General features: G+C 39.2%; 1 protein-coding gene across 3 annotated transcripts in view; it reads right to left on the bottom strand.

The window, feature by feature from the left end:
• ppip5k1a (diphosphoinositol pentakisphosphate kinase 1a) overlaps positions 1-27,184 on the bottom strand; it is a 55,865-nt gene extending 28,681 nt beyond the window's left edge. For 2 of the 3 annotated variants that reach the window (XM_088004500.1, XM_088004499.1), the window contains exons 1-26: positions 27,073-27,184; positions 21,452-21,911; positions 20,272-20,467; positions 19,430-19,520; positions 19,254-19,339; positions 17,994-18,148; positions 17,068-17,169; positions 15,929-16,090; positions 13,735-13,856; positions 13,551-13,652; positions 12,502-12,588; positions 12,352-12,427; positions 12,155-12,264; positions 10,855-10,940; positions 10,164-10,289; positions 9,754-9,875; positions 8,534-8,716; positions 6,074-6,215; positions 5,766-5,989; positions 4,998-5,125; positions 4,800-4,914; positions 4,599-4,706; positions 3,936-4,064; positions 3,719-3,859; positions 3,434-3,524; positions 1,133-1,258 (exon numbers count right to left, since the gene is read on the bottom strand). In XM_088004500.1, the coding sequence (XP_087860626.1) occupies positions 1,133-1,258; positions 3,434-3,524; positions 3,719-3,859; positions 3,936-4,064; positions 4,599-4,706; positions 4,800-4,914; positions 4,998-5,125; positions 5,766-5,989; positions 6,074-6,215; positions 8,534-8,716; positions 9,754-9,875; positions 10,164-10,289; positions 10,855-10,940; positions 12,155-12,264; positions 12,352-12,427; positions 12,502-12,588; positions 13,551-13,652; positions 13,735-13,856; positions 15,929-16,090; positions 17,068-17,169; positions 17,994-18,148; positions 19,254-19,339; positions 19,430-19,520; positions 20,272-20,467; positions 21,452-21,589 (3,148 nt within the window). In that variant the 5' untranslated portion in view covers positions 21,590-21,911; positions 27,073-27,184. The remainder of the gene's footprint in view (positions 1-1,132; positions 1,259-3,433; positions 3,525-3,718; positions 3,860-3,935; positions 4,065-4,598; positions 4,707-4,799; positions 4,915-4,997; positions 5,126-5,765; positions 5,990-6,073; positions 6,216-8,533; positions 8,717-9,753; positions 9,876-10,163; positions 10,290-10,854; positions 10,941-12,154; positions 12,265-12,351; positions 12,428-12,501; positions 12,589-13,550; positions 13,653-13,734; positions 13,857-15,928; positions 16,091-17,067; positions 17,170-17,993; positions 18,149-19,253; positions 19,340-19,429; positions 19,521-20,271; positions 20,468-21,451; positions 21,912-27,072) is intronic. The other variant, XM_088004501.1, reaches the window with a different exon arrangement.
• Between the last annotated feature and the right edge of the window lie 638 nt (positions 27,185-27,822).

Below are 27,822 nucleotides of genomic sequence, written 5' to 3' on the forward strand. Positions count from 1 at the left end.
GCAGCTCCACCAGGATAAATAAATCAGCCTACATTTTAATAAAAAAGTGTGGATTAACTGTAAATATTACAGTGCAACTACAAGGAAAACGTCAAACCTATCAACCAGCCTCACATTTATTTTATCTGAAGGAGTGTGCATAAAACATAAGCACTGTCATAACTGTGGCTTCACCAGTCATGAGCATGAAGGAGTTTTCATGAATGTTAATGACTGTTGTCATGTTTGGTAAATAATCACATTTTAATTCACATTTTTACGGGAATTTAAAAGTGTCATTAATACCCGAGTGAAGGTGCCCCTCCCACCTTCTCCAAATCTAACAAAATTAGTGTCAAATGTTTGTGCTGCCTTTGTGCAGCTTGAAGATGTTAAAGAAAGTTTAAGGTCAAAAGGTTTGACACCAGTTTTGTTAGACTTTGCAACATGAGTTCGGGGAGTGGTTGACCTCTGATGACCTCTGGAAACGTTTTTATTAATACATTTAAAATGACAGCAGAACAAATGAAAATTTTTACTGCACAAATGTAGCACAAACACTTGACACCACTTTTGTTAGATTTGGACAACGTGGGAGGCTGGTTGACCCTTTCACCTAACATCTTCAAAGCAAAAGCAGCACAAAGGAACATTTTTGCTGCACAAACATTCGTCATTATTTGGTGTCATTATTACACTGAGGTGTCATTATTTCTGTTTGTGGCGCTATCATTTTTTGTTAGTCATTATTTACCGAATGACAGGCACTTCATGACAACATTCATGAAGACTCCTCCATGTTGATGACAGAGGTTATGTCACGTTTATGGAAATGTCAAGTCAGTCTTTTGCACACTCCATCCTGTAAACGTTACCCGATTTCTAACTCAGCCAGCGAGGGGGTAAAAAAAATGTTAAAAAAAGGTGAGGAGGGTAAAATGGTGACGAGAATGAAAACGAACTGACACTTTCTACCACAAAACAAAAAATGAATGAAAGTGATGAACATGTATGGGAGTCCATCACACCTGGTGGATTCCTGCTCTAATGATGAACTGTGTGGCATATTTTTGCAAGCCGGGGCTTGTGTGTCTGATCTACTGCTGGCCTCTGTGCAGGTTGGTGAGGAAGCGCGGCGGTCTCAGACACATACCGTCTTTGTAGGACAGACTGGCGGTGGAGTATTTTTTGCGGTGTGCACGTGCGTAGTCCTGCAGGTTAGGGGCGCTAGAGGAGCCACCGAGGACGGTGGTGCTGAAGAGTCCGGCGCACTGAGAGCCTGCGAGGGTTAGTGACCGGAACATAAACAAGCTGTTACTCAAACAGCTCACCAGCAAGAGAGAGACAGAGACAGAAACTGACAAGCAGAAACAAAGACTGGAGGTTTTTAAACTGTCTAACACGAATGTGGTCCTCATTAGATCTTCAAATGAAACAAATACAACAAAAGAACCTCAGATATTAATACAAAAACTTTCAGAACCATGGTATCTGCAGGTTTCAAGTCAAATTTAAGACCTTTTTATGCCACTTTGAATGAAATTAAAAAGAACCTATGGTGCAAAATTCACATTTTTGATGCCTATATTTCCATTTTGGTTTCCACTGCTTGTAAAAACTATACAAGCGCGAAAAAAAACAACAAACTCATCCAGACATTTCTTTAATAATAATTAAACGGGGTTTTTTTTGGTGTCTGGAAAATGAGCCATCTCAAAAATCTTTCCTAATGCAACACCAGAAATCATCAGGCATTACCCCGTTACCTAGCAACCCCAGCCTGTTACCTAGCAACCCCAGCCTGTTACCCACCAACCCCAGCAAAGCCCAGCCCGCCACCTAGCAACCCAAGGGGAGCTCCTCCACATTTGGTCAGCTGGTTTTACCTACATTTGTCTCCAGAAAGCTTTGGCATATCAGAGAGGTTCATTCCCAGCAGCCCTGTTTAAGCTGCTTTAATCCAATTCCAGTCCGTTTGACTGCAAAGTCCGGTTCGGTTTGGGAGGATAAACTCTCTAAATCATTCCTTAAGGGTGCCATTTTTGCAAATGTGGCATTTTTCTGTAAATTTTTCTTAATTCCGCAATATTTTGTACAAAACCATCTCAGTGCTGCCCTCTATGGGTTGAGCGGTGGTAACTGCAGTTGAATTCTCCCAGTGGCTCCAACAGTGTGGCTTGGTTGATGTCTGCATCTGATAGCCAGCCGTTTGGGTCACTCAGACTCGCCCCCTGGTGGTGACTCAGAAGAATAACGAGCATTTATCGAAAGCGTTTCTGATTTATTTGCAACGTGATCTTCTCACCTTGGATTCACTTCATTTTTAAACCTCTAAGGACTAGTTCAAGTTTTTATTTCCAAAACCTTCCCTTTGAAAAACCTTCAGTCTAAAAAAATACTATTGTCTTTTCCCCTTATCATTTGAATGTGTCAGAATTAGCATCACCATGCAAACAGAGGGCAGAGAAGGAAAAAACTACAGTGGAAAGAGCCGGTGTGAAGGATGAAACGACCAAAACCTGAATATTTATCTGTGATGCTTCAGGCAGCTCAGACTGCAGCAGCAGAAAAGTTCTGATGGTTCTGACTAGAAAGAGACCGCAGAAGTACAGATACACATGGAGAAATGATTCGGAAGAACTGTAAACTCAAACTGTGGCATTTCCTCCTGAAAAGACAAATCAAAGTTCTGAACAGGTGCGTCTCAATAAATTAGAGTACCGACGAAAAGTTCTGTTAGGTTGGTGCCAGCTCCTGGATGGAAACCCAAATCATTACAAACATAAAGCAACCTGGATTTTTCTATTACAGCTTTTCCTTCCACTCAACTTTCTACTTATATTAAAGCTGGAGTCACTGAGCAAACAACTGAATAATTTGAAGAAATTAGCTGGACACATTAGATCTCAATAACTAGAAGCTTTTTCCATAAAACAACTTTTTTCTTGTAATTTTTAGACGACCTTCTGGTAAAAGGCAGCATCAGTCGGTAATACTATGACATTATTCTCATAATTAAACAAACATACTCATACAAAGCTTCATTAGCATTAACGTTTTGCAACTTACTGAAGTGAATTCTGCGTTCATTTCAGTATTTAAACAAACATTTAAAGTATAACTATAATTAATCTATAAAATTAAATTACATTTTTGCTGAATTTTCAACTTTTTGTTAAGTTAATCTAATTTATTGAGATGTAGCTGTTGATTTCAGGTTAAATCTGAACCACAGAGGAAGCAGTTTGAAGTTCTACTTTCTTCATTTTCTTCTTCTAAACTTGCAGTCAAAGTTCAAAGGTCATGTTATGGAAACACACAGCCTGCGCTACATGTTATTACATCTCCTCCAAACATAAACCATAATCTACAGGGAACCGGCTGATGATGTGTGCGGTTGCCGTAGCAACAAGGTGGTTCTTTTTTTGTTGTTGTTTTCTTTTTCTCCACCTACCTAAGCCGCTTTGTTTCATCTCTGGAGACTGACGTGAGATGGAGAAGAGACGGTAGCTGCCGGCTTTAGAGGAGGTGGATTCTGAGAGGACCTGGGGGTCAGAGGGCAGAGTGACGTAGTGGCGTCAAAACCACAGAGGAAAGGCTGCAGCTGCACAGAATAAACCAATTTTGCTCAAAAGCAAATGAATGTGATGTGATTTTATGTTTACAGACTAAAGCATAAAACTAAACAGCCGTTAGAGCTAAAAATGGTGGTTCCACTCCTTCCTGGGCTCAGTCTCACCTCCATTGATCCGGTTTTGTGATTGCGAATGAGCGGCGACCGCCTCTGAATGGTGATCGGCTCCGACACGGGAACGGCGCGGTCCGTTTCGTCTCGCGACAGGTCCTCCAGACTGCCGCGCTCCTCCTTTTTCTGCCCGTTCTGAGGAACACGACGGACACAGCTGGAGCCTGGATGTCCTCCACATCAGGACGTTTTTAGACTTCATGGTGTTTACCTGTCGCATCACCTCTGCTGAGGCGGGTCTGAAGCCGAATCCGTGCGGCGCGTGCTCGTCCTCATCCACGCCCTTAACGCCGGGGCTGAAGTGGAGCTCCACGTGGAACCGCTCCTCAGAGGAAATGTCCTTCAGGCAGACAACGTTTAAGACATTTAAGTTTTTAATCTGTTTGTTACAGACACACTGAATGTTATTGTTTACATCTGGAAATGTCACGCACGCGCACAACTCTGGAGGTCAAAAAGACGATTCTAACTGTTGCTGCTAACTTGACAAAATGAAGGTATCATTAGCTTAGTGCAGTGCATCACAGCAAAGGGAAAAACCGTTGAAGAAAAACTTAAAGCCACTCGTAACCTTCCCTTTTCCCGCTCTCCGTTGGCTATGCTGCACGCAGATCCGTTGCCATAGCAACCGACTAGCAACAGGTCCACTAGTGTATCAGGATTCAACAACAAGAAAAAACACACAAATATTTCCCACACGAAGACGAGAACATTCAGTCCTTTACAGTTTTCTGTTTTCAGGCTTGATGTTTATTAATAAGTGATCGCTGTGACAGATTAGCTGCCACTGCTATTAGCTAATCTAACACAGCAGTGGTTTATTAGCTTATTTAAATCTACTGATGATCGGTCTCATAAAGCATCAGTAACTCACCTTGTTGTTGTCTTCGTAGAGCATGATGACAATCTGCGTCATGTAGTTGAGTTCGGAGACCTCGTTGAGGTAATCCATGGCGCGTTTCCACTGCTGGTCCTTCTCCTCCTGTCTCAGACACAAACGGAGAAAATATCACCCTGATCTTCACGTCTTTTCATAAAAACACTCCAGAACCTGCAGGAATCACTGTTTGCTTACGTCGAGCAGGCCTCCATATCGGAAAATGCTGAGCAGGGAGTGGACGTGGCTCTCACTGGTGAAATATAACCGAGTCCTGACGTGACGACCAGGTGACATAATGCCACGAGAATACCTGTAAACAGGAAGTAAAACAAAACATGGCTACCTACATTTACTCTCTGTTGAACATCTGTTTTGCATTCAAACTTAACTTACAGAGGATGAAGCTTGTGAACAAACTCGTCTCCGTGCGTCCTCTGCAGGTCAAGCTGGATCTTCCTGACCAGAGGGAGGCAGTAAGCGTAAGCTATGTCCAGCTTCTCATCTCTATTTATGCCGTATTCCTGCAAAAAAACACAAAAAATAAACTACTCAGGCGGCTCAATTCATTAACATTTCAGGACTTCGCATCCAGAATGTGATGGGTCATATTAGTAAATATTTACACTTCCCCACAGATTAAAAACATATCCAAACAAAAGAAAACCTAATTAAATATACAAATAACCAGTGGTGGGAACCTTTAGCTGCACTAACCCTGAAGCACTTTATGATCATAAACATCAGTTTATGATCATAAACATCAGTTTATGATCAGTTGATAAACAAACCTTCAACCACGATGTCAAAGTTTATTCAACCAAAACTTTACAAAACAAATTAGTGCTTTAGAATTTATTCAGAAAAAGTAATTTAAGGGAAGCTAAGAGCTCTAAATGTTTTCAAAGTTAGCAAAGATGTTAAACAAAGAATTAGCCCTGCTATTAGTGTGTTAGCATAAGTGCGCCCAATATTTTAAGTATTGTTAATCAAAAGCGTAAGAAACATAAGCATCTGAACACACTAGTAAAAATGTGTAAAAAATTTTTAAATAAACATTTTGTCACAGTACTACAGCAGACCCCACCTATTTTCCGATGGCCTCATATATTACTAACTATTTAATAAGAAGAGCAGCTCTAGGCTCCTTCGTCGTCCTCCCACCTGTGGGATGACGATGTCGGCCAGCGCTCGCGACAGCCGGAACAGCTCCTGCGTGTCCCGCAGGCCGAGCGTGGCGTTGTGAATGACGTCGTACTTCACGCAGTCGTAGATGTCGGGGATCTTGCTGATGTCGTAGCGGCCGTTCTTCATGCGGAAATCCCTCTCCAGCTTGGACCAGCGCTGCAGCATCAGCTCCAGAGTCTCGCTGTGGTACAGCTGCAGGTCTGGAGGCAGAGGAGAAAAACATCCTGCTAGCTGGAGAAACGTAGCCGAACAGGTCAGGAAGGGTCGATTTCATGTTTCTGTACCGGCAGACTTCGGGTCCTCCATTCTGGTGCGGATCTGAGAGGTGAGGCTCTGAATGAGCGTGTAGACCTGATCACATGTGGCCACCGGGTTCTTCACCATTTTCATTGAATTCAGAAGAGAAGCAGCGCAAGTCGGGGCCAGCTGCAGCAAAACAAAACACAGAGCGGCGTCAACAACGAGTAAACAAACAAAACAAAACATGTCGCTTCACTAAACAGACATGTTGGCTGGTTTTTAAAGCAACAGATGCTCGGGTCCAATTTCGTCCAAACGGCTTCTTTTCATGTGACTCTCCAGAGTTTAATGTCATTTAGCTATAAATATGAAAAAAATTAAACCCAAACTGAACTACAGACCTGGAAAGAAAGGATAGAAGTGCACAAGGAAGGAGGGAAACAAAGAGGGAATGAAGAGTAGGAAGGAAGGAAGGAAGGCAGGAAGGAGACAAAGGAAGGATAAGAAGGAAAGATAACAATGTAGGAAGAAATGGAAGATAAATGGAAAAGAGAGAAAAAAGTAGGTAAAGGGACAAATAAAAAGGAAAGATGGATAAGAAGGAAGGAAAAAGGAAAAGAAGAAAGAAAGGATGGCAGGAAGGGTACAAAGGAAGAAAAAATAAAAACGTAGGAAGGAAAAATAATAAAGTAGAAAGGAAGAAAGAAATATAAAAAAGGATGAAAAGGAAACAATGAACAATAAGAAGGGACGAAAAGGAGGGAAAAGGGAGGAGAAAGAAGGATGCAGGAAGAAAGGGAAGATAAAAGGAAGGAAGAATAAAAGAGGAGTTTAGCTTGAAGAGAGAAACAGTTTGATAAATCTGACAATCAGAAAGACAAAGATCAAAAATAAAAATTAACTGAATTTCTCCTCTGTGGGAAAATAAAGGCTCTTCCTGTCTCCATCTTCATTAAGTTATTTTAACTTATATTTTATAATAATGATTAGAAAACAGATTACATTCCTAAAAAAATTTAATTCACAATTTAAAAATTTAATGGATGAAATTTTTTCTAATCTTCCCTCCAACTTTCTGGGGCTCCTCTAGCGCCCTCTGGCGGCCACCGCTTAGAAAAAAACAATCAGCACAACTAATACAAATCTTTATCTTTAGCCATAAAATAAACTTAAATAGTTTATATTTTTTGTTTTTTTCATGCAGGTAGATGATGTAAATGTCCGGGTTTTTATGTTTTCTTTAGATTTTGATCTCGTTCAGCCTGCTTCATTCATGTCGACCGTATCGGACAGTTTCTGCTCTGAAAGCATCTGTTTTCTGGTGGTGGTTGTTCTTCATGGCTACTTTTCACACTCTGACCATTTCCCTGTTGAAAAGGTTCTGCTTCGGTTTAACCGTGATGTTTGTGGGAGTCGTGGCGAGTTAAAAATAACGAGCTGAGGTGGAGCAGCTGTCACGGTTTTGCTTTGAAACATGGGAACAAAATATGTTTTCTTTAAGCAGCAAACCACAGAAACCGCCTCAGTCAGGGCTGGAAACTTTAAAGCATTTATTAGTAGGGATGTACAATACGGCATGAAACTCATATCACATTTTCTATTGTGATGGGTGGCAGTAATGATAAACATCACAATATGTTTTTATAGAAACAAAAAAATCATACTAATTGAGTTGAATGTATATATTTATATATGTTCAAACTTATTTTAGGTCATTTAAATCAAAGTTAAATAAATAAAAGAAATATGTATCGCTACATGGAAACACAATAGCTTTACTGTAACGGGTGTCTGTGTTGAGTCCTGCTCTCCTTCCCAGAGTCGAGGCTGGAACCTGTACTCGGCTTTAGAAGCACATGCTTCGCTTTAAAGTGGTGAAACAAAACGATTTTCTTGTGAAATCTGATTTTTTTCTTTTTCGCGTGGATGTTCACATTTCCATTTGCAACTTGTATGTGATCTCCTGTGTGAACTGCAGAAGACCTGAACGTGTCCTGCATGCGCAGGAGATGGCGCAGCAACGTCACACAGAGAGAGATCGTGCTCAGCGTTTTTCCAACCGCCATAAAGAAGAAGAAGAAGAAGAACAAGAACAAGAAGAAGATGATGATGATGAAGAAGCGCTCCGTGTTTGCGGAAGTAAACATGGATGCTAATGACAGGAGCCAGCTCATTAACGACTTAATCTTCATTATGGTGCTCAACGATTGTTGCTTTTTTCCCCGCTTGCGCTTATCAGGACTCAGAGTAGTGACGTTTGTTGAGTATCAATGACGTTCAGGTCGGATGAATAGCGACCTGGCCATACAGACACAGGTCTAATTTGAAAAGATCAGATACGTGTCGTTTATCCAGGTGGACTGGGTCGCATTCGGAAAAATCCGATCTGTGTTGTTCAGACTGGCCTGATGCAGGTCGCTTTAAGGCAAAGGAGCCAGCGTGAACGCAGCCTGTCGCGGGTTCCTACTTGTTAGTGTGATGAAATATGTTGTCGGACTCGTTACCCGGTCGTAGTCCTCGTCGTTGAACTCGCGGTCCCGCTGCAGGATCTCGTGCAGCCGGGCCTTGACGCGGTGCTGGCAGCTGCTCAGCGAGTCGCTGTCGCTGTCCAGCAGCCCGTTCATGTTGGCGCTCTTCACCATCTGCACCAGGATGGGCGTCAGCTCCCCCTCCAGAGCCAGCAGGCCCTGCTCACACAAACACACACGCACACACACACACACACACACACACACACACACACACACACACACACACACACACACACACACCAAATCTGTCTATTTCTGACAATGTTTCTAAAATGAGTGGAAAACATCTCTTTCTGGACTGGATCTCTGAACCTGTCCAGCTTAAACTGTTTGGGATCTGCAAAACTTCATTCTGCTTCTAAAAAATACAAATGAAACATTTAGATGGTGCCACATGCAGGGCCGTTGCGAAACACAAATGCTTGAAGTTGGACCCACACTCTTCTCCAGCCAACTCCCGAAACAGGAATGATCAATGATTCTGTGTTTTTCAGAGCATTTCTCTACATTTGGTGGAGGAAATTTCAGGTTCACTAAGGCAGCAGATTTGGGAAAAATAAAAATAAAAAATCTGACTTTAAATTCAGAATCCTAACTTTCTTTCTCTAAATTTTGACTTTTTCTCAGAATTGTGATTTTAATCCTCTAAAAGTCAGAATTCTGAGATTAATCTCAAAATAATTTTTTTTCTTTCATTGGCCCTAATCCTCTTCCGTAGAACTGATTGAAATGAGAAAACAAATAAAACTCAAATCAATTATATTTAACAATACAGAAGTAGAAAAAAATCAAAAAGACTTTACAAAGGGAACCGACTCATATGATCACGACATGTTTTGTTTTCCTAAGGAAAATTAGTCAGGAGGATTTTATTAAAACCAGAAAAGTTCTGGAAATCTGCAGATCTTGACGCGGTGCTGGAACATCAAGATCTGCAGATTAATATTAATCCTGCTTCCAATCGTCTGGAAACCAGAAGAAGCTGTGAAATCTGAGTGAACATTTAGCTTTAGATGGATCTCAGGCACCAACTGAACAACTAGAGGTTAAAATGTTAAATTCAATTTGTAAAATGGTGGAAACTCAAATATTTTTCCAGACCCAGAAAAACACACAGTAAATAAAACCTGATAATTTTCCGCTTATTGTTGGTTCATCATTAACGTGATCATTTGCTGAATATCACAGAATACCTTTGCGAAGGAAGCCGCCGTCATCTGCACCCGGCCTTCGTCTGACGCGTAGATCTTCAGGTCGTGTCTGTAGGTGCTGTGTAACCGTAGCAACCCGCAGCCCGGAAATCCAGCATAGTCTCCTACATCAAACCAGCAAAAATGGCGTCAACAAACATGGATGCTGCTTTCTAAACACAATGAGCCATTTCACATTTTGCTTCTTCAGGGGATTTTATTGGGATCTTCTGTGATGAACCAACAGAAAACAAAGAGGTGGAAAGAAATCCCAGTGAAATAAAAATCTGAGTGGTGTGGCAACCAAAACAAACATCTGCAGGCCTGCTGGAGTAAGCGATTAATCAATCAATCGTACGACAGATCAAAGGGAGCTTGATAAATTCTATTCTGATGATTTTAGTAATTCTCACCTTGACCTCCAGGGTACATGCAGCGAAAGGCTCTGCCCAGCTCCTCCGCCTGCACCCGGCCAGCAGGAGTCAGCTCTCCTCCCCATTTCAGCACCAGCAGCAGGGACTGGCCTTCCTTACGTGTGTCTGAAATGGACCGAACCAGGAAAATTAAAAACCGATATGAACATAAACCTTAAAGCTGCAGGATGTAACTTTTATTTAAAAATATGTTTATTTGTTAAAACTGTCACCATGCTGTGCCAGTTTAATATGAGACAGATCACCTGTGAAAAAACAAAATCTCCTTCACCTCCACCATGAGCTATGGTTGCAGTCAACATCCAATCAGAGTCAGGAGGCGGGTCTTAGTGCTGTCAATCAACCTTGTGAACATGCTACCAAGTGGGCTAATGATGGAGAAACAACTCACCACTACAGGCACTGTTATCCACCATAATCCATGGCTATTCTAACTAGCCTTAGCATTCACGGACATGATTGACAGCGCTAAGACCCGCCTCCTGGCTCTGATTGGTTGTTTCTGGTTAGCACTGGGAGAAGGTGGAGAAGCTCGATTTGTTCACAGATCATCTGTCTCATACAATTCTGTCACGACATGGTGACAGTTTCACCAAATATGTAAAAACATATTCCTTATAAAAGTAGCAAACTGCAGGTTTAAATAAATGAACAAATAAAATGTGTGAACCTTCGTCTTCACTGGAGGTTTTCGGCTGCCCATGGGGCAAGTAAGTCAGCTGCACTTTCCTGTTGATCCCAGAGAAGTGACCGTACCTTTAGAACCAGAAAAAGATCAAAAAATAAAATTACTTCCAAAGTTTCTCAAGCAGTTTTGATTTGACAATCATAGCTAATCAACATTAAAACTGTAAGTCAGACCAGTGAAAATTATTTTAAGTGCAGAAATGTTAAAACTGTAACTTTTGAGTCTCTGTTTCCACCAGTAGTGGTCAACCTGCTGGTGTTATCTCTGTCGTTTGTGGCTTATGCACCTTTTTCTACTGCAGATTTTCCTTCCACTTTCCTTTAACATACCATATTTTCTGAACTATAAATCTCAGGTTTTTTTCATAATTTGGCTGGTTTATGCATATGTTTTCTTCGTTCTTCGTTTTGACAATAAGTATTTGGCAATCAGTTAATGTTTTGCTGTGTCTGGAAACAAGCCATTTAATTTCCCTTTTGAGATCAATAAAGTATTTTTAAATTGAGTTCATTGTTATGTCACATTCCAGGGCCGCTGCGCCGTTACCTAGCAACCCTAGCTGAGCAAAGCTCTGTTACCTAGCAACCGAAGCGGAATCCAGCAGGATTGGCCAGCTTTTGTCTTTGACTCACCATCCAGAAACCACTTGCTGCATTCCTGTTGGTTGTGCAGGAGGCTCTACTAATGCTTTTCAAAGATGTACGGTTGTATAATTACGCATCTGCTTGAAGCCATTTTCAGGTGCGAGTTAAACGTTGAGGTGGGGGAAGTGGCCAGCAGCAAATTATTTGGATTTAAAGTGACAAGATGCCCTAAAACAGCTCAAAAATCTGATTATCTAAGGATGATTTTGTTTAAAAGAATTTAATGAACATGTTTTGTATAGGCCATATATCTATTCTAACCTGTTGAAGGAAGTGTAATAAGTAATTTTTACATCACGTCGTGTACCGTCTGTAACTGAACTCACTGCAGGCTTATCAGAACCACGGCCTTGTAAAGACGGATTGGTTTCAATCACAACAGAAAGTCCAGAGCTTTCTGATGAATCGCTGCTATGACCTCATAGGTCTGCTTCCACTCTTTTCTCAGCAGACGTTTATTTTATAAACAGTGAGAAAACTGAGCAGCGAGCTTTTAAGGAAGTTGGAGGAGAACAAAAATGTCCAACAAAAGCTAATTTATCACAGGCTGTGGCCATGCTTGTGCTTTTAATAACCTGGTAAGAAGTTGCCATTTTCAGGAGCTTCCAGGGAAATGAGGTCAATGAGTCTACACCTACATTTCTAAAACGGTCTTCAGCTGCTCCAGTTTGGACTTCTTCTCTTCGATCTCGCAGTCGTTGCGCTGCCCCAGTTCAATCAGCAGCTGCCGGGTGATGTCCAGCACCTCCTGTGAGACGGTCAGAGGGAGAAACCATCAGAGGAGCGGCCAGCGCTGACATTTCTGCTCCTCAGACGTCAGGATCGACTGTTTCACCTGCAGCTGTTTCGGCCTTTTGAGTTTCAACTTCCCGGTTTTGTATCCTTCGTATTTTTCAAACAGATCAAAGAACCTGAAGGGAAACAAATGAACGGTTGGTCTTCCAATGTGGCGTTTAGTAATCGGGCTGCAGAGGGAAGAACTCACATGGGGTTGCGAACTTCCATCTTCATCTTCTGTTTGGGCGTTCTGTCTCCATGACGGATGACGGCGATGACACTGCGCAGCTCCATCCTGGCCAGTTCAGAGTAAATTAATGAGAACATTTAAGCCACGGAAGCTACGTTTCCATTATCTGGAAAGGTGCAAAACCTTTTTCAAAAATACACAATTTCCCAATTTTGGTGTCCCCCTTAAATAAAAGACACGAATAAACCATAATTTGTAATCACTTATCATGCGCCAACGAATGCGAACATTTATAATGCCGGCGATCATCATAAATAATCTATGAAGACATATTATGGCCACTGTAGATAGAAAACAAAACTCTGGAATTTTTAGATTAAACTAAGAAATTTCTAAAAAATAATAATAATAATAATAAAAAAACAAAACAAGACAAAAAAAAAAACGCAGGAATTTCCTGAATCAAAAGATCTAAAATTTGCAAAATATTTTTCTGGAAAGTTTCAAGTGAAAAATTTTCAGAAAATTTCAGATATTGATCTAGAAAGTTTATCACATCTTAAAATTTCTGACATTTTTTCTTGTGAATTTTCAACTTTTGGATCTCAGAAATTTCCATGTTTTTTCTATAACATTTCTGAGATCAATTTCAAAATTCCTGAACTTTTTGGGAGAATTTTTCTCTTCTGTCTACTATGCAGCTGTAGCTGTCAGACGAGACGTCAGCGTCTTCTTCACGACACGCCTCTTATATTTGGGAGAAGTTACTTTTGTTTGCAACCTTTTGGGAAAATTTTAGTCTGCAATTCTTTTTTATTCTTTACAGCCACGGATTCAACACTTTCCAATGAGAAACTCAACTTTGATGAGCTTTGCGATGCTGTCAAGCCTCTGATGTTCAAGGAAGCCAGTGCCAACAAATAAGCTGCTGGAAAACAAATATTTTGCTTTTTCAAAACCGACATGTTTCCATTAAGGAAATGTATTTTTGTAATTCCAATTTGCACAGTTTTAAGACCAAAGGCAACATAGCTAGTGATGAGGTGAGCCCATTAACTGGGTCTTACATGGTTCCTGAAGTGGTGGGAACAATCGGGATGTCCTCTGCCTCCGTTGGGATCGACCAGGGAATCTGGAACTGAGGCGCCAGCTCTCGCATCACGATGTTCCTGAGACATTTCATCAACACCAACAGCTCAAACAAACACTCAGAAACGTTGAAAAAGGCAGGTGAGAAATAAAAGCCGGTACCCGAGGATCTTGGCGCAGTCGTCGTAGTATTTCATCGAGTTCTTGACGAAGCTGAAGCCGTTCACGTCACAAACGTAGGAGTGTCCGTTGGCTCGGAGCAGGTCGAAGCCGCACACCGTTTGCTGCAGAACAAGAGTAAACATGGACTAGGGCTGAAACTAATGATTATTTAGTAATCAATGATTTTGATGATTAGTTGATTAATCAGATGGAAAAAAAAAATAGGCAAACTGCAGAGTTTTCATTTAACCATTGGAGTTTTTCTGTACAATATTAAAAATATATTAAGAAAATACAAATAAACAAATTAATTCATTTTTTAAACATCAAAATAAATTTCCTATTGCTTAAAATCCAATAACAGCATTCCTTTAGAGCAGTGTTTTTCAACCACTGTTCCGCGGCACACTAGTGTGCCGTGAGTGATCGTCAGGTGTGCCGTGGAAATTATTCAATTTCACCTAAGGTACCGTATTTTCCGGACTATAAGCTGCTACTTTTTTCCTAAACTTTGAACCATGCGGATTGTAGCCCGGTGCAGCTTTTCTGTGTATTTTTCTTCAACCACCAGGGGGCTCTCTAGCAGGAAGTGAATCATTAGAAGTCAAAATTGTAAATCAAAGAAGAACGCGTTAATTTTCATTTAGAACAACCACATGCTAGCAGCAGGCACGACGGAGAAATGTTTTCAAACTCATATGATGTAGCTTTTAAGTTGAGGGCTGTCGATCTGGTACTACAGGAGGGAAATAAAGCCGCTGCATTTAAGCTCGGTGTGAACGAAACCATGGTTAGTAGTGGCCAGCGGCGTCATCATGTAATTTTCTTACCGCTAGATGGCAGTAGGTACAGAGCATTTTACATTAAAACAAGAGAATTAGTGGAAAGAACATGGGTCCATTTCCCACAACATGTCTGTGTGAAGTGAGCTTCTCAAGCCTGGTTACTATAAAAACTGAAACCAGAGAGACTGAGAGCTGTTGAGGAAGAGCTTTGTCTTTCTTCAATTTCTGCCAGGAAATCAGCTGCTTTCATCCAAACATGCACAGGTTTCACACTAGATGGGTAAAATATACAGATATTGACATTTTGTACATGCAACTCTTCATATTGTAACAGTGAAATCTTTCCCAAATATTATTGCTTCTTTCAGAATAAGAATTATTTTCTGTATTCTGGCTAAAAGAATGCTTGTGGATTAGTTTGTAAAACACTTTGAAGTTTTCTACAACTTCTTTAAATTTAAGACCACAGTGTTGTGGTACTGTTCAGGTGTATTTTTGAAGTGGACATGTAACGTGCAATTTGAAATAAGAAATGTAAAATGTGATAAAAATAAATTTTTGTGTTTATTTGATTCCTATTCAAGACACTTTGATAAGAATGACTATATATGTAATATAGGTGGCTACAGAGTATCTTTGTTTACATTTTTGGTTGGTGGTGTGCCTCGAGATTTTTTCAATTAAAACAGTGTACCTTGGCTCAAAAAAGGTTGAAAAACACTGCTTTAGAGTACGCTCAATTATCTGTAGGAAAGGATTCATTTACAGACAAAGTCTTGTTTAATCTTAAATCCAAGATGTATACGTATTTGTACAGTTCTGGCTTAATTACTGCTCTGACTGTGTTGTTCTTTCAGTAAATGACATTTTTTTGAGTCTATACTCCAGTAAACGATTAATCGATAATTAAATTTGTCGACACTTATTTCAAGAATTGATTAATCACGAGTAACGCGATTAATCATTTCGTCCTTAACATTTAGGAACATATTTACAAAGGTTTTATGTCTAATATGCAAAATATATATATTATTTGTACAGTTTTGGTTTTAAATTGCTCTGATGACGCAGTTCTTTCAATACAAATTTTAGAGCTTTTATACTCCAGTTAATAATTAGTTGATTATTAAATTAGTTGGTAATCATTTCAAGAATCGATTAATCACAAGTAATGTGATTAATTGTTGCATCCCTAACATATGCAGAACATATTTACAGACAAAAGCATTGTTTTTTATCTTAAATGCAAAATGCATGAATGTTCTACAGCTTTAGCTTAATTACTGTTCTGATTATGTTGTTCTACTAAATTAGTTGGTAATCATTTCAAGAATTGATTAATCACAATAAATCGTTTCAGCACTAACACAGATATGACGGAGTAAACACCCTGGTGGTGGCTGGAGTACCTTGAACGCCAAGCAGACTTTCCGGGCCACCAGTTTCTCCATGGCCGACAGCATGACGGGGTATCGGACCTCCTTCCCCTCGCTGTCACGCTCCACCTTCCCGTCCAGCGCAGGAGACTTCCGGGCCTCGGCGTGGGCGTAGTCCGGCCCGACGGTGTACACCTGCAGTCCGACACAAACCAGCAGTTCTGTTACATCAGAGCTCCAAGTCTCAACCAGTAAACTTAGACCCGTTTATCTGCTGCAAAACTCATGAAAATCAAATGTTTACATGTGCAGAAGCAGAGGTTCTGTTGTGAGTTTGAGAGTAGTTGATATGTTACTGGCAGGTGGCAACAGGGCCTACGATTAGAAATCCTCACGTCCCACCATGTGAATACATAAAAACATTACAAATTAGCTGTAATCTGTGATTCAAACACAAATGTGAAGAGAAATCTAAGTGCAAAACCAATTAATAACTGAATTAATTGTTTTTCTTACAGAATTTAAACCAGGTGAAGTTAAAACGACCGCTTATGAAGTTCTGAGAAAGAACTTTCTACATATGCATACATATTTTTGTGTAGTCTGTATACGAGACCCTATGTCTCGTATTCCTGTTAACAATTACTAAATTAGTTGATGAATATTTCAATAGTCAATTAATCATGTTTAATTGCTTCAGCCCTAGTTTCCACCTTAGCTTGCTATTGCTGATGCGAGGAGCGGCCATATTGGATCTCAAAGTCCATGTCTGAAAAATTCTCAGACTTCCAGAGTGGGAAGTTCGACGTTAAAACTGAATAATCCATTAAATTATTAAAAACCTTTAATTTATCTGATTTTTCTGTATCAGATGAGTAAATGCAAACTTCTGGCCTGGACTGCAGAAGTCTGGTTATTCACAGAGAGAAACATGTCGGCCATTATCATGACGTTCCATGTGAAACACGTGCTGCAGAGCCAGCCTCTGCTCTGCTGCAGCTCCACTCCTGACAGCTTCCTTGGACTGGCTCCATTTTACTCATTTTAAGGCCTTTTGTTTGTTTCTAAATGATTAAATGGACTGGGTGTGAGTGTGAGTAATCTATGTTTATATGAAATGAAAACACAATAACTGTACCAAGCTGAGGTATCTCAGCGTGTTCTGCCCAAACCTTGACATCCGTGCCGTCAGTCGGCATGAACTCTTCATAAATGTAGGAGCCGGTCTTCCTCACGCTGCTCTCTGGAGAGTAGACGCTGCTCCGGCTCCCGATCTGCACAGAGCAGAGACCAACTTAGGTTCTTCTTCTTCTCTTTTCACACAACTGAGACGCAGGTTTAACTAAAATGTAAAAACTTGCATTTATTTGTAAAAAAAAAAGAAAAAAACAAAGCTTCCAGCTATAATTGCAGCCAGGGTCCAGATGATGACAAAAAGCCATAAAACATAACATAAAAGCGTTAAGTGTGCTCTTATTTTGAAATATTTTGAATTTCCTGACTGGAAAATGTGTGGAAATAAAGTCTAACATAGAGAGAAGAAACTTTTTCTGACTCCTGATCAGCTTGTTGCATTTTTAAGAGTCTGTTTTCTTTAATCTCTCCTCAATGTTGGACGCATTTCAATTAAAGAAACTTTTTTTTTGTACAGTTTGGCTCAGTTACTGATCTGAATACATTTTTGTTTTGTTGTTGTTTTTTACGAAATGGCCTTTTTTGACTCTGTCACTAACCAATTAATCACAAAAAAATCTAAATGTTTCAGCTCTAAATTTTTATTCCTCTTCTTCCATATAATTTATTTATTTTTAAAATGTATTTAAAATATATGTTTAAAATAACTATATATTTAGTTACTGATTATAAGATATTAGTAAAGCTAAATATTTTACATCGTTTAAATTTTTATTTAATTAATTAAAAAATATAAAACAATAATAAAAACAATAAAACGTAGTTAATTCTTGACTTTGAAAACACTTAATTAAAAGTCACACAGGAACCCTGTGTATGATAAGGAAATGTGAATGTTTGCTGCCTGTAGTTTGGTCGGACTAATCTGAATCACTGAACGAGTCAGGAGTGTGGAGGTCACGACCTTTCTGAAGAGTCTCTGGCTGCCGCCGCCTGCTGTCGTGGGGTAGTAGATGTAGACGTTGTGGTCCTCAGCACAAACAGGCTTCTCCACAAAAGGTTTCTGGAAGATTTCCCCGTTCACCTCCACGTGGTCCTCCCCTTCCACCAGGTTACACTCTGAACACACACACACACACACACACACACACACACACGCACACACACGCACGCATTGGGCTGGACGATATGGCTGAAAAACTTTTCACGATTAGGCCCGTCACAAAAACAAATGTTGCTGGACGATAAATTCTCCCAGAAGTTATTGTGATAAATGATAATATTGTTGTTTTGAGACCGTTTTCAAGTAATATAATGGTAATAACATAATAATGTAAAAACACTCAGAACTGGAAGACATTTTAATTATCCAAAATAAGCAAACAAAATTAATTATAAAGTCTCTCTAAACAAAATTGTCCTTTAAAAAAAAGTGGCTGGTTGAGGCCAAAGCAGAAGACTGAAAACTTTGTTTTCCAATTTTCAGTAGAAACAGAAAAAGAAAATCTTGCAAATGGAATCAATTTATTACTTGATTTATTGATTTTTTGCGACGGCCATATAATCACTATATAATCAATTATTGATTATCAAGAGATAATCAATAATTATCCTTTGATAATTATTGATTAGTTTTTGTTTTAAATATCTGAAATCCTGCCAAGTAGGTGGCATGATCTTTGTTGTTTTATCCAGTTTACTCTCCACGGCGTTGTTTTTTATTTTTAAACAGATACTTTTATTTTTATTTTCATGAGCCACTATAGGGAAACCTGTGCAAGCTATGCAGCAGGTTGTTGCTAGGCAACCAAAGTTGGGGGGGGGGCTTTAAATCCCCTTATCCAACAGGTTGTTGCTAGGTAACCAAAGAGTCAGTGAGTTAGTTGATTCCAACAACCTAGCTTAGGTAGCAGCGAGAGAATATTCTATAGATGTTAGCTATCGTGATCAATATAGTTATTGATTTATTGTGAAGCCGAAGACACACAGGAAACGTTGACCCTGCGGTGTTCACTTCTGAGGCCTGAGAAGAAGCTCTCCTAAACACGTAAAACATCTGATCCGAGTGCCAGAACCTTTATGTCACAGAACCTAATGAGGGAAACTTGTCCCTGCAGAACATCCAGCACTATATTTATCCCATAGCTGCCACAGAACCAGAACCCGGCTGAATAAATGAAGCCTGATACAATAAGTTCAGAGCACAGAGGAACATGAGGCTGACCTTCTGGTTTATCTGGGTCGCGGTTCAGCACAGCATAGCGCGGCAGCTCGATCCCCTCCTCCTGCAGGATCCGATACACTTCTCTCCTGGAAAGCACACAAAAAACCCTGAGGATAAATAAAAGACACCAATACATGTTTAATTTGTTGGAGACTGGAAGGGTGAGGTGGACGCACCTGTCCTGAATATAGTATTGCATGTTCAGGTCGTTGATGAGTAGAGGGCTCCTCAGAGTGGCGTAGCTCACCGCCTTGTCCAGAGGGAATCCTACGAAAAGAAAGACACTTTTAAACCTTTAATATGGGGAAACTTATCGATTAAAGCTGCAGAATAACTTATGCAAAAAAATATATTCTTTTACATATTTGCAGAAACTGTTAGTATGGTATGAGACCGATAATCTATGAAAAAATTTAGCTCCTCTGCATCTGCTAACTAGAAACAACCAATCAGAGTGAGGAGGCAGGTCTTAGTCAATCACCGTCTTGTGTGGCGCTGCTTGTTCCCTCTCCACTCCGCCCTTGCAACAGCTTTCCCCATCAGCAGATCTTATGTTAATGCTAAGCTGAATAAAGCGCTATTAAAATGAAAACTTAACTTAATGAACTTGTCAATGTTTATATTTATAACAGGAGCTGCATAGAGCGAATGTTTCATCCCACGTCAGATTCTGTTTGGATCGTTTCTCTTTTACGTTCCAATATGGCCGCCACCTTCATTCCTGTATCAAATGGCTCCTTTAAGGATGACCAGCAGCTCCCTCTGCTGGACAACAACCACACTACAACACTAACAGGAGGACTACACAGACGTTATTAGTTAATCGACTGGAATTAATTTTAAATTGATAGTTAATCATAAGTTGATTAATTGCTTGCGTCCAAAGGGGAAACCCAAGCATTCAGAAAAATGTCAGCAGAAAATGATTGGAAAGACACTGCAGATTAAATATGCATGATTTGCATGTCGGCCATTTTGTCAGTGTGCATGCACTGTGGTGGGGGGGGGGGGGAGGCACCTTTGGAGTGGAAGGAGATGAGGCAGTCACACAGCGGCCATTTGTCCACAGGCTCGTTGAGGATGGTGTCCTCTGGGAAGATGACCACGGTGATGTACTCGAACCGGCACAGCCTCTCCAGAATCTGGGTCATTGGCTTGGACTTGGACTTCTTCATCATGCAGCAGATCCCCACCACGATCTGTCGCTCCGGGGGCTGAACGGGACGGAAACAGATCAATCGGACAAATCACTCAGAACTTAGAGGCCTCAGCCTTCAAAGTATTATTATTGCAGTAGCATATTGTTCTCAAAATAAAAATAATTAGAAATATCAAACCTGCAAATAGAAGACATTTATTCAGTGCAGAAAACAATAAAAAGCAGTGACCTATTTTCAGTTTTCTGGCAGAAGCAATGACATTATTCAGTTAACAGGCTTCCAGAAGAAAAACAGATATGAGGCTTTTCCGCATGATCGTCTTTTGTTTTTCGCTGCAGCCACCTCCTCGTCGGGCGTCTGCAGCTGAAAATAAAATCTAAATCTCCTCCAGCCCAAGCATACGGTTCTAGTTAAATCCCTGAAATAAGTTTTGAACTTTTTTTCAGTTTCACAGTCTTTGAACAAAATTCATAGCCTTTTACAGCATCTTAGAACGGAGCTAAACCTGGAGCCATGAAGTAAAAAAAAGATGTTTTTTTTCCAAACCTTTCTGCAAGATACAGGAGGTTGTTTTAAGTCAACAATTTCTTTATATTGATGAATAACTGCTCGTTCCACTGGCAGATTATTTCATTTATAACAAGAAACTTTTTCCGTATTATAAGTGAAATAACCTCCAAATGGAACTAGTAATTTTTCATAAATATAAAGAAATGATTTACTAAAATAGTAATCTATGTCTTGCAGAAAATTTACTTTTAAGTTAGTTTTGTCTCATTTCAACTGTATGGAAATATTTGCACCAGAGACTAGAAAATAAAACTTTTTAGGATTAGGTGTTTTTGGTGCCCATTGCAGCACTTAGGCTGCATAATTACTGACCTCATTAGTATCTATTTACATTTATCAGCATGTGTGAATTTTATGAATTCAGTTTTGAGTCTGTACCTTGAAACTGCCCCTTGGGGACAAATAAAGCAAACTGAATGTCGTGATTTTAAATACAGAAACACTAATAATCAGAAGCGAGATGCTCACCGTGTCTTCGTCGTCCTCATACAGGTCCATGTCTGTCCTCATGCTGTCCTCCTGCACCTCGCTCTCATCGTCCTCGCAGCCCACGAAGAATCTGGGAGCGCCACACTGGCTCTCGCCCGGGCTGTTGGGCTCTGACATCACAGTCTCCCGCAACTGCCCTTAGCATCCCACCGCGCCATCAGACACCAGCAAACGGCCGGAGCGGGCCGCCGATGGGAGGGCCCGAGGCCTGCGGCGAGGGACGAGGACCCCGCTGCTCGGACTGCACAGCAGAGGCAGGTCAAGGTGGCGAGACAGAAAGGACGGGGCTAAAGGAAGAGAGAGGCTGCAGCGTTGCTCCGTCTTTTATTTTCTAGTATTGGTTCAGCTGATTGTGATTCTGTTTGGCTGAATATTCAGCAACAAGCTCCACTTATGCGATTGTAGTTCTTTCCTCCATTTGCAGAAACAATGGGCAGTCCTGCATTAACGCCAAACACAATGAAAAACATTATCAATCAATACAATCAAACATGTTTTTCTTACTGTGGTAACCAAGTCAGTTGCAATTAGGCCTGTCACAATAACAAATTTTACTGGACAATTAAACGATAATATTGTTTCAAGACCTTTTGACACTGATTTAATGGAAATGACTAATAATGCATGTGATTTCCTGCCATGGATAGATGCACTTAATTTACAAAAGAACACATAACACTGGAACTGATAAAGTAAATCAGTTCCAGTGTTAATGAATTAACAACAACCGTACTTGAATGAAAAAACTAAACATGAAGCCAAAGTGGAAATAAATACTGCATTGAACCAAAAGAGTGCAGATTATGAAGTCTGTATACTGTATTGCCCTTCAGTTATCACTAGATTTAAATAAAGAAGATGGACACATCCGACTACCTAATGGAGTAGTTCATACTACACAATTGGGAGCTTAACGCAGCCTGCTGAATGTGACAGGTAGCCAATCAGAAAGAGGGGAAATTACGGAGGGGAATCCCAAACAGCTGACACAGCAACCTGAAGTCCAGCCGACATTGGAGATGATATGTGGAAACAACATTAATATTTATTCAACATTTTGTGCAAAGAATATAGAAATGACCAGGAGAGGAGTTGGAGCCGGGCAGTTAATAAACCCGGTAAGTTTTCAGCTGTTCTTCGTTAACGTGACATAAATAGGTTATAATGATTTTCATTCAGTCAGGACTTTACGCTGACTCTAGCCACATGCATCACAGGTTCTAGTAAAGCATTGATTAATGCCTGGTTTTAAAATTAGTTAACTGGACTTGTAGCCATTATTTTGTGCCCATGTGGCTGGACACCACACGGCACGACGAACCCGATCGAACCGTTTTACCGAGGATTTCTGTCGGCTAATGTGTCTCAGGTTTTGAAAATGGGCCGACAGTCGGCCGACAGCTGGTGTAGAGTGTGCTGGACATTAGACTAAGGAAGTAGGAAGGGAGGGTCAGTGGAGAGCACCGGAGCTGAGCTTTTTTCATTCAGTGTCATCAAGAGAAAGAAAAAAGACAGGAAGAGACGATAAAGCCGATAATTAAAATGAGGTCGATAGGTTTAATTTATCGTGCGATTAATTCATATATCGTTTATCACGACAGGCCTATTTGCAATAATAATCTTTTTTTTACTCTGGTAACTAATACCGTCATAATCAATCATATGATAAATTAAAGCAAGCTCAATAATTTCCATCTGCACGATGTATCGTTTTTCTCTTAAGCAGTTATGAGTCATGGAAGAAAAACCTGAAACTGCCGCTACGCCAGTTACTAAGCAGGTTGTTGCTAGGTAACCGAAGTTTGAGGGGAACTTGAAACTGCTTGTTACCCAGCAAGTTGGTAACAACCATCATCTTAGTAGGTGAGCACAGTGCAAAGATGAACCATGGCTTCCCAACCAACAAAAAGAAAGCAGAGTACTCAAAAATTATAATTGAGTAATAGTTGCAATGTACTTATACCGTTTATAAATTAGATATTAGCAAAACAAGAGCTACTTCTTATATTGTGGCTAGTTTATTGTTGTCATAGCAACTGTCATGATGGCTAGTTACGTATGCTTACCAAGATGGCCGTCACCTACAAAGTTTCCAGAAGTGTGACACCACATGAGAACTACTGTATCTATATAATAAATACTGAATATTCTATCAGATTTATTATTTATTGATATTGATCGTGTCTATCTCGATATATTGATATTGATTTACTGTCCAGCCCTAATTAAACAAAAAGTAAACTAAAAAGCATTAGTTGGAGCCCTTTTTGATTATTGGCAACATGAATTTAAACAAGTCCAAGTCTGGAGACATCAGACTCCAAATGAAATGTTTATAGTTATAATAATGCTGCTGCTGTTCTGTAGACATGTAAACATGAAGGAAAGACTAATGAAGAGGCCAGAGTCTTCAGATTTTAACTACCTGATGATTAGCAGCTTAAAGACAGGAAAGTCAGCAGACAGACCTGATTATTGCTTTGTGACATGTTACAACACTCGCACATCAGGAATGTAGGACTGCAGACTGGCTTTGCAGCAGTGAACATTACTGTTACTGAACGTAGCTCAACACAGCTGAGATAATAAACAACCCGTCTGGGAGGTCAATGCTAAGAAAAACAAACATGGCTGCCAAAAAAGATCAAGATCCCCTTGAAGAATTTTGTTGTTTATCTGAAACCATATTGATTGAATATCAATTACCTCTCATTTCCAGTTAAACAAAATGTCCAACATTTTCTAATGCAACTTAGAACTGCTTGTAATTTTTATTTAAGGCTATTTTAGGAACATTTGTTACCGTCCAGTTTTACTTTTGTCTTGACCTCTAAAGATGATCTGATGATCTTACATGTTAAGCCATAAACACAAACACAGTAAAAGGTGCCTTTGCAGCCTCGACTCCTAAACTAAACTTTTTGCATTGTGGGTCATAATTTTGTTTTTTCCAATTAAAAATTAAATTATTTTATTTATGTCTCACTAAACATCAGTATTTCAATGAAGAAGTAGAAAATTTAGTGTTTTAGGTTATTAAAAAGTCCCAATTTACCAAAATAAAGTTTCCTTTTGAATGAAATATTTTCTATTTTCTTGGTGTAGAAATGTTTATTTCCACCAACAAGAAAAAGTTTCCTTTAAAACCCTTTAACCAAGCTCAATGGATATATGAGAAACAAAAAAACATGGTTAAAAAATAAAAATAAAAAGGGAGGCATTTAACAACAGCTAATTATAGAACAGTAGTTTACTAAGGAGTCTATTGTATTAAAATGTGGCTCTCACCCAGCAGGAAGTCTCTCGGGGCTGTTTTAGTTTGGTTTCATAAACTCTCACATTTCATGAGGCTGAATCTGAAATACTGTTAATGGAAATTTAAAAAAAAGAAACTATTTCCTAAAATAAAGAACAGCTGTTAACAGTGTTTATTGTGATTTTGGTTGCCATGATGTTGATGAGCGTTGGGTCACATTTTTACTTCCTTGCATTGATTTTTCTGCCACATTCAGCAAATGCAAATAAAAAATTTTAAATAATCTGGTATAATCCATAATCCCAGGTGAACAAAACTACACCTCAAATACACCAATATGTCATAACTTTTTAGACAAAATTGGAGTCCAGATGTCTTTTTAAAAATTTAAATAAACTACATTCAAAATATTCTGGGTAAGTAAAATATGTAAACAGTAAAAATAAACATTATGTACTTTATTTTGCAATAAACTGGTTATTACTTGAGTATGTCAGTTGAAGGTTGGTTAGCGTAAATGCATGACAAAACTGTAAATAATGGGAATAGTAGCAGTTTTTAGATAGTAGGATTTAATAAATAAAAAATGTAAGTGACCTTTCAGTGGTTGCTCCTTGACCAATCTAAAATCAGTCACTAATTACATTTTTAGCTTCCTTGCCTTTAAAGATCCGGCTTCAGTCAATGATTTAACCTGACCTTGACTCCTGGATTTCATGTCTGCTTTACTGCATTCATTCTTTATACCTGAACATAAACTAAATTGTTTTAAGGTAACATTTAATGTGAATTTGTGGCTTATAAATAAACTGAAACAATTTGATTTTATTACTCTGATATAATATTATTACATGGTTAATACTGCATTGGTTGTACCAGTGCAACTGACAACTAGTCAAACAAGTTGACCAGGTGCAAAGTTCATTTTTTTTAATAACTGTCTATTAAGCGAATTTTGATTTGTAAAAGATGAATTAACAATCTAATAAACACAACGTTATTTGAATTTGAAGCAGAAATGCACAAGATGTGTAGTATATTTGAAGTAATTTTCCATAATCTATCAATAGTCTATTATACAGTTAATGTGTTTATGTGTCTCCAATGCCAGCAAGAAAGTCCTCTGTTTGTTTTTTTTAATAAACTCTGGTCATAATTCACAAATAAATCATAGCTGCACCATATTAGGAAAACAAGCATTATTGCGATGACAGTTTTAATTCATCCAAACTCATCTCAGTTTTTTATCACTCTTTTCAATCTTTTTTGTTTTTAATCATGATTTCCTCGTCAACCTGCATTTGCATGCAGTGTTTGAATGTCTCCTATCAAACACTGCATTTCAGAAATCCTGAGTGATATTACACACAGTAATATTGCTCTAAAGCTAAAGCAAATTATGTCTGATATTTATGCTTCCCAATTATGATTTGTCTCCATAAAATATGAAAATGACATTGGTCATTTTATAAGCACAAAATGGAAAGAAAGATGCATTTACATGAGTGAATTAAAGGTGGGTGACAATAACTAGAGGAATAAATTGACCCGCTGCTCCGGTTATTTATTCTATAAGAAATTGGCACAAATGGGACAAAAATAATTATATTTGTAGGAGTTAAGTAGTTCACAGGAAATGGACTGCAAAAATAGATTATGAAAATGAGCAAATGGAAATATAAATTATTTAGTCTTCATTAAAATTAGCTAATAACTACCAAATTTATGTTACTTATCATAAGCTGTTAATTGATAATAGACTGTGTATGAGTGTTAAAGTAATTAAAAAGGACTTTTAGTCATGTAAAGAATGAAATTTCAATGAGTTAAAGGGGAAGTGCCATTCATCTGGCTCTACATAACGCTTCAGTTGGCCTGACACCTTTACCTGTGTACGAAATTACGTCAAGGTGACGGATTAAATGAAATATAAAAGTACAGTTCTTAGCACGGGAATGTTAATACAATGCAGTTGATATTATTATTACAGAAACACATTAGTTTACCCAGCGAACATCTGACTGCAAGTTGAGTTTACACTGTTGTAAATAAAAGAAAACTAAAATATTATTTAAAACTGTTATTGTGAATTTAAATGCCACCTTTATTATTTCTCGTTTTGGAAGCAGCTGCCTGAGCTAACGTTAATTTTGACGACATATTTTAGCTGCTGTTAGCTTGCGTTAGCATTCGACTAGCCGCTAATTTGGCAACGTAAACAAGTCTTCTGCTGCCCTTACGTCAGAATTTGACACTGACACTACATAATACCACGGACATCAACACTTATCACTTCCCATTTATTACCATTCATCAGCAACAGGAGGTAAAATATTAAACTTACGGTGCCATAAAAAGGTCTATTGCTGCTACTGCTGCTGCTGCTTTGGAACGCTCGACTCGCTGTTGTTGACAGTTTCCACGAAGCCAATTTGACAGATGAATGATTGGCGTCAGAAACAGCCAATTAGGAAGAAGTTTTGTTTGAGAAGGCGTGGCTAAAACCCAGTGTGGGCCAATAACAAATGGTCAAGGCAGGTAGGAGAACGTCGGCACCGCCTATAGGTGAAAATAAGGACTACACCTTCTTTTCAATGAAGACATGCGCACATACAGCAGCTAAAATAGGATAACTAATTATTTAACGTTAATAACTAAAATAACAGATAGAATAACCATTTTAATGCGACAGACTGGCGACCTGTCCAGGCTGCACCCCGCCTCTCGCCATGCACCAGCAACCCTCCCGACCCCACTAGGGACAAGGGGTATAGAAAATGGAACTATTTTAATTGCATTTTTACTCTTTCAAAGGTTATGTTTTGAAATGTTATAGCAGTGTAACCTACCAAGGGGCAAAATATGCTATTTTTTCCCCTTTTATATGAAATAAAGCAATAACTAACTATAAATATTCAGTTTACTGCATGACTTTGATTAAACCAGTGGTGTCCAAACCTTTTGCCATTAAGGCCAAAAGCTTAGAGAACTCAGTGGCCATATTTTTTAATTAAAATTAAAAAGATTTATTTTATAATTCATTTCTTGTTTTATCTTTCCAATAATATGGTAACTAGACATTATTTTAATGAAG

The sequence above is a fragment of the Poecilia mexicana genome, unplaced genomic scaffold (genome assembly GCF_051168715.1).
Source record: "Poecilia mexicana isolate PSO_F unplaced genomic scaffold, ASM5116871v1 scaffold_3, whole genome shotgun sequence".
Lineage (NCBI taxonomy): Eukaryota > Metazoa > Chordata > Actinopteri > Cyprinodontiformes > Poeciliidae > Poecilia > Poecilia mexicana.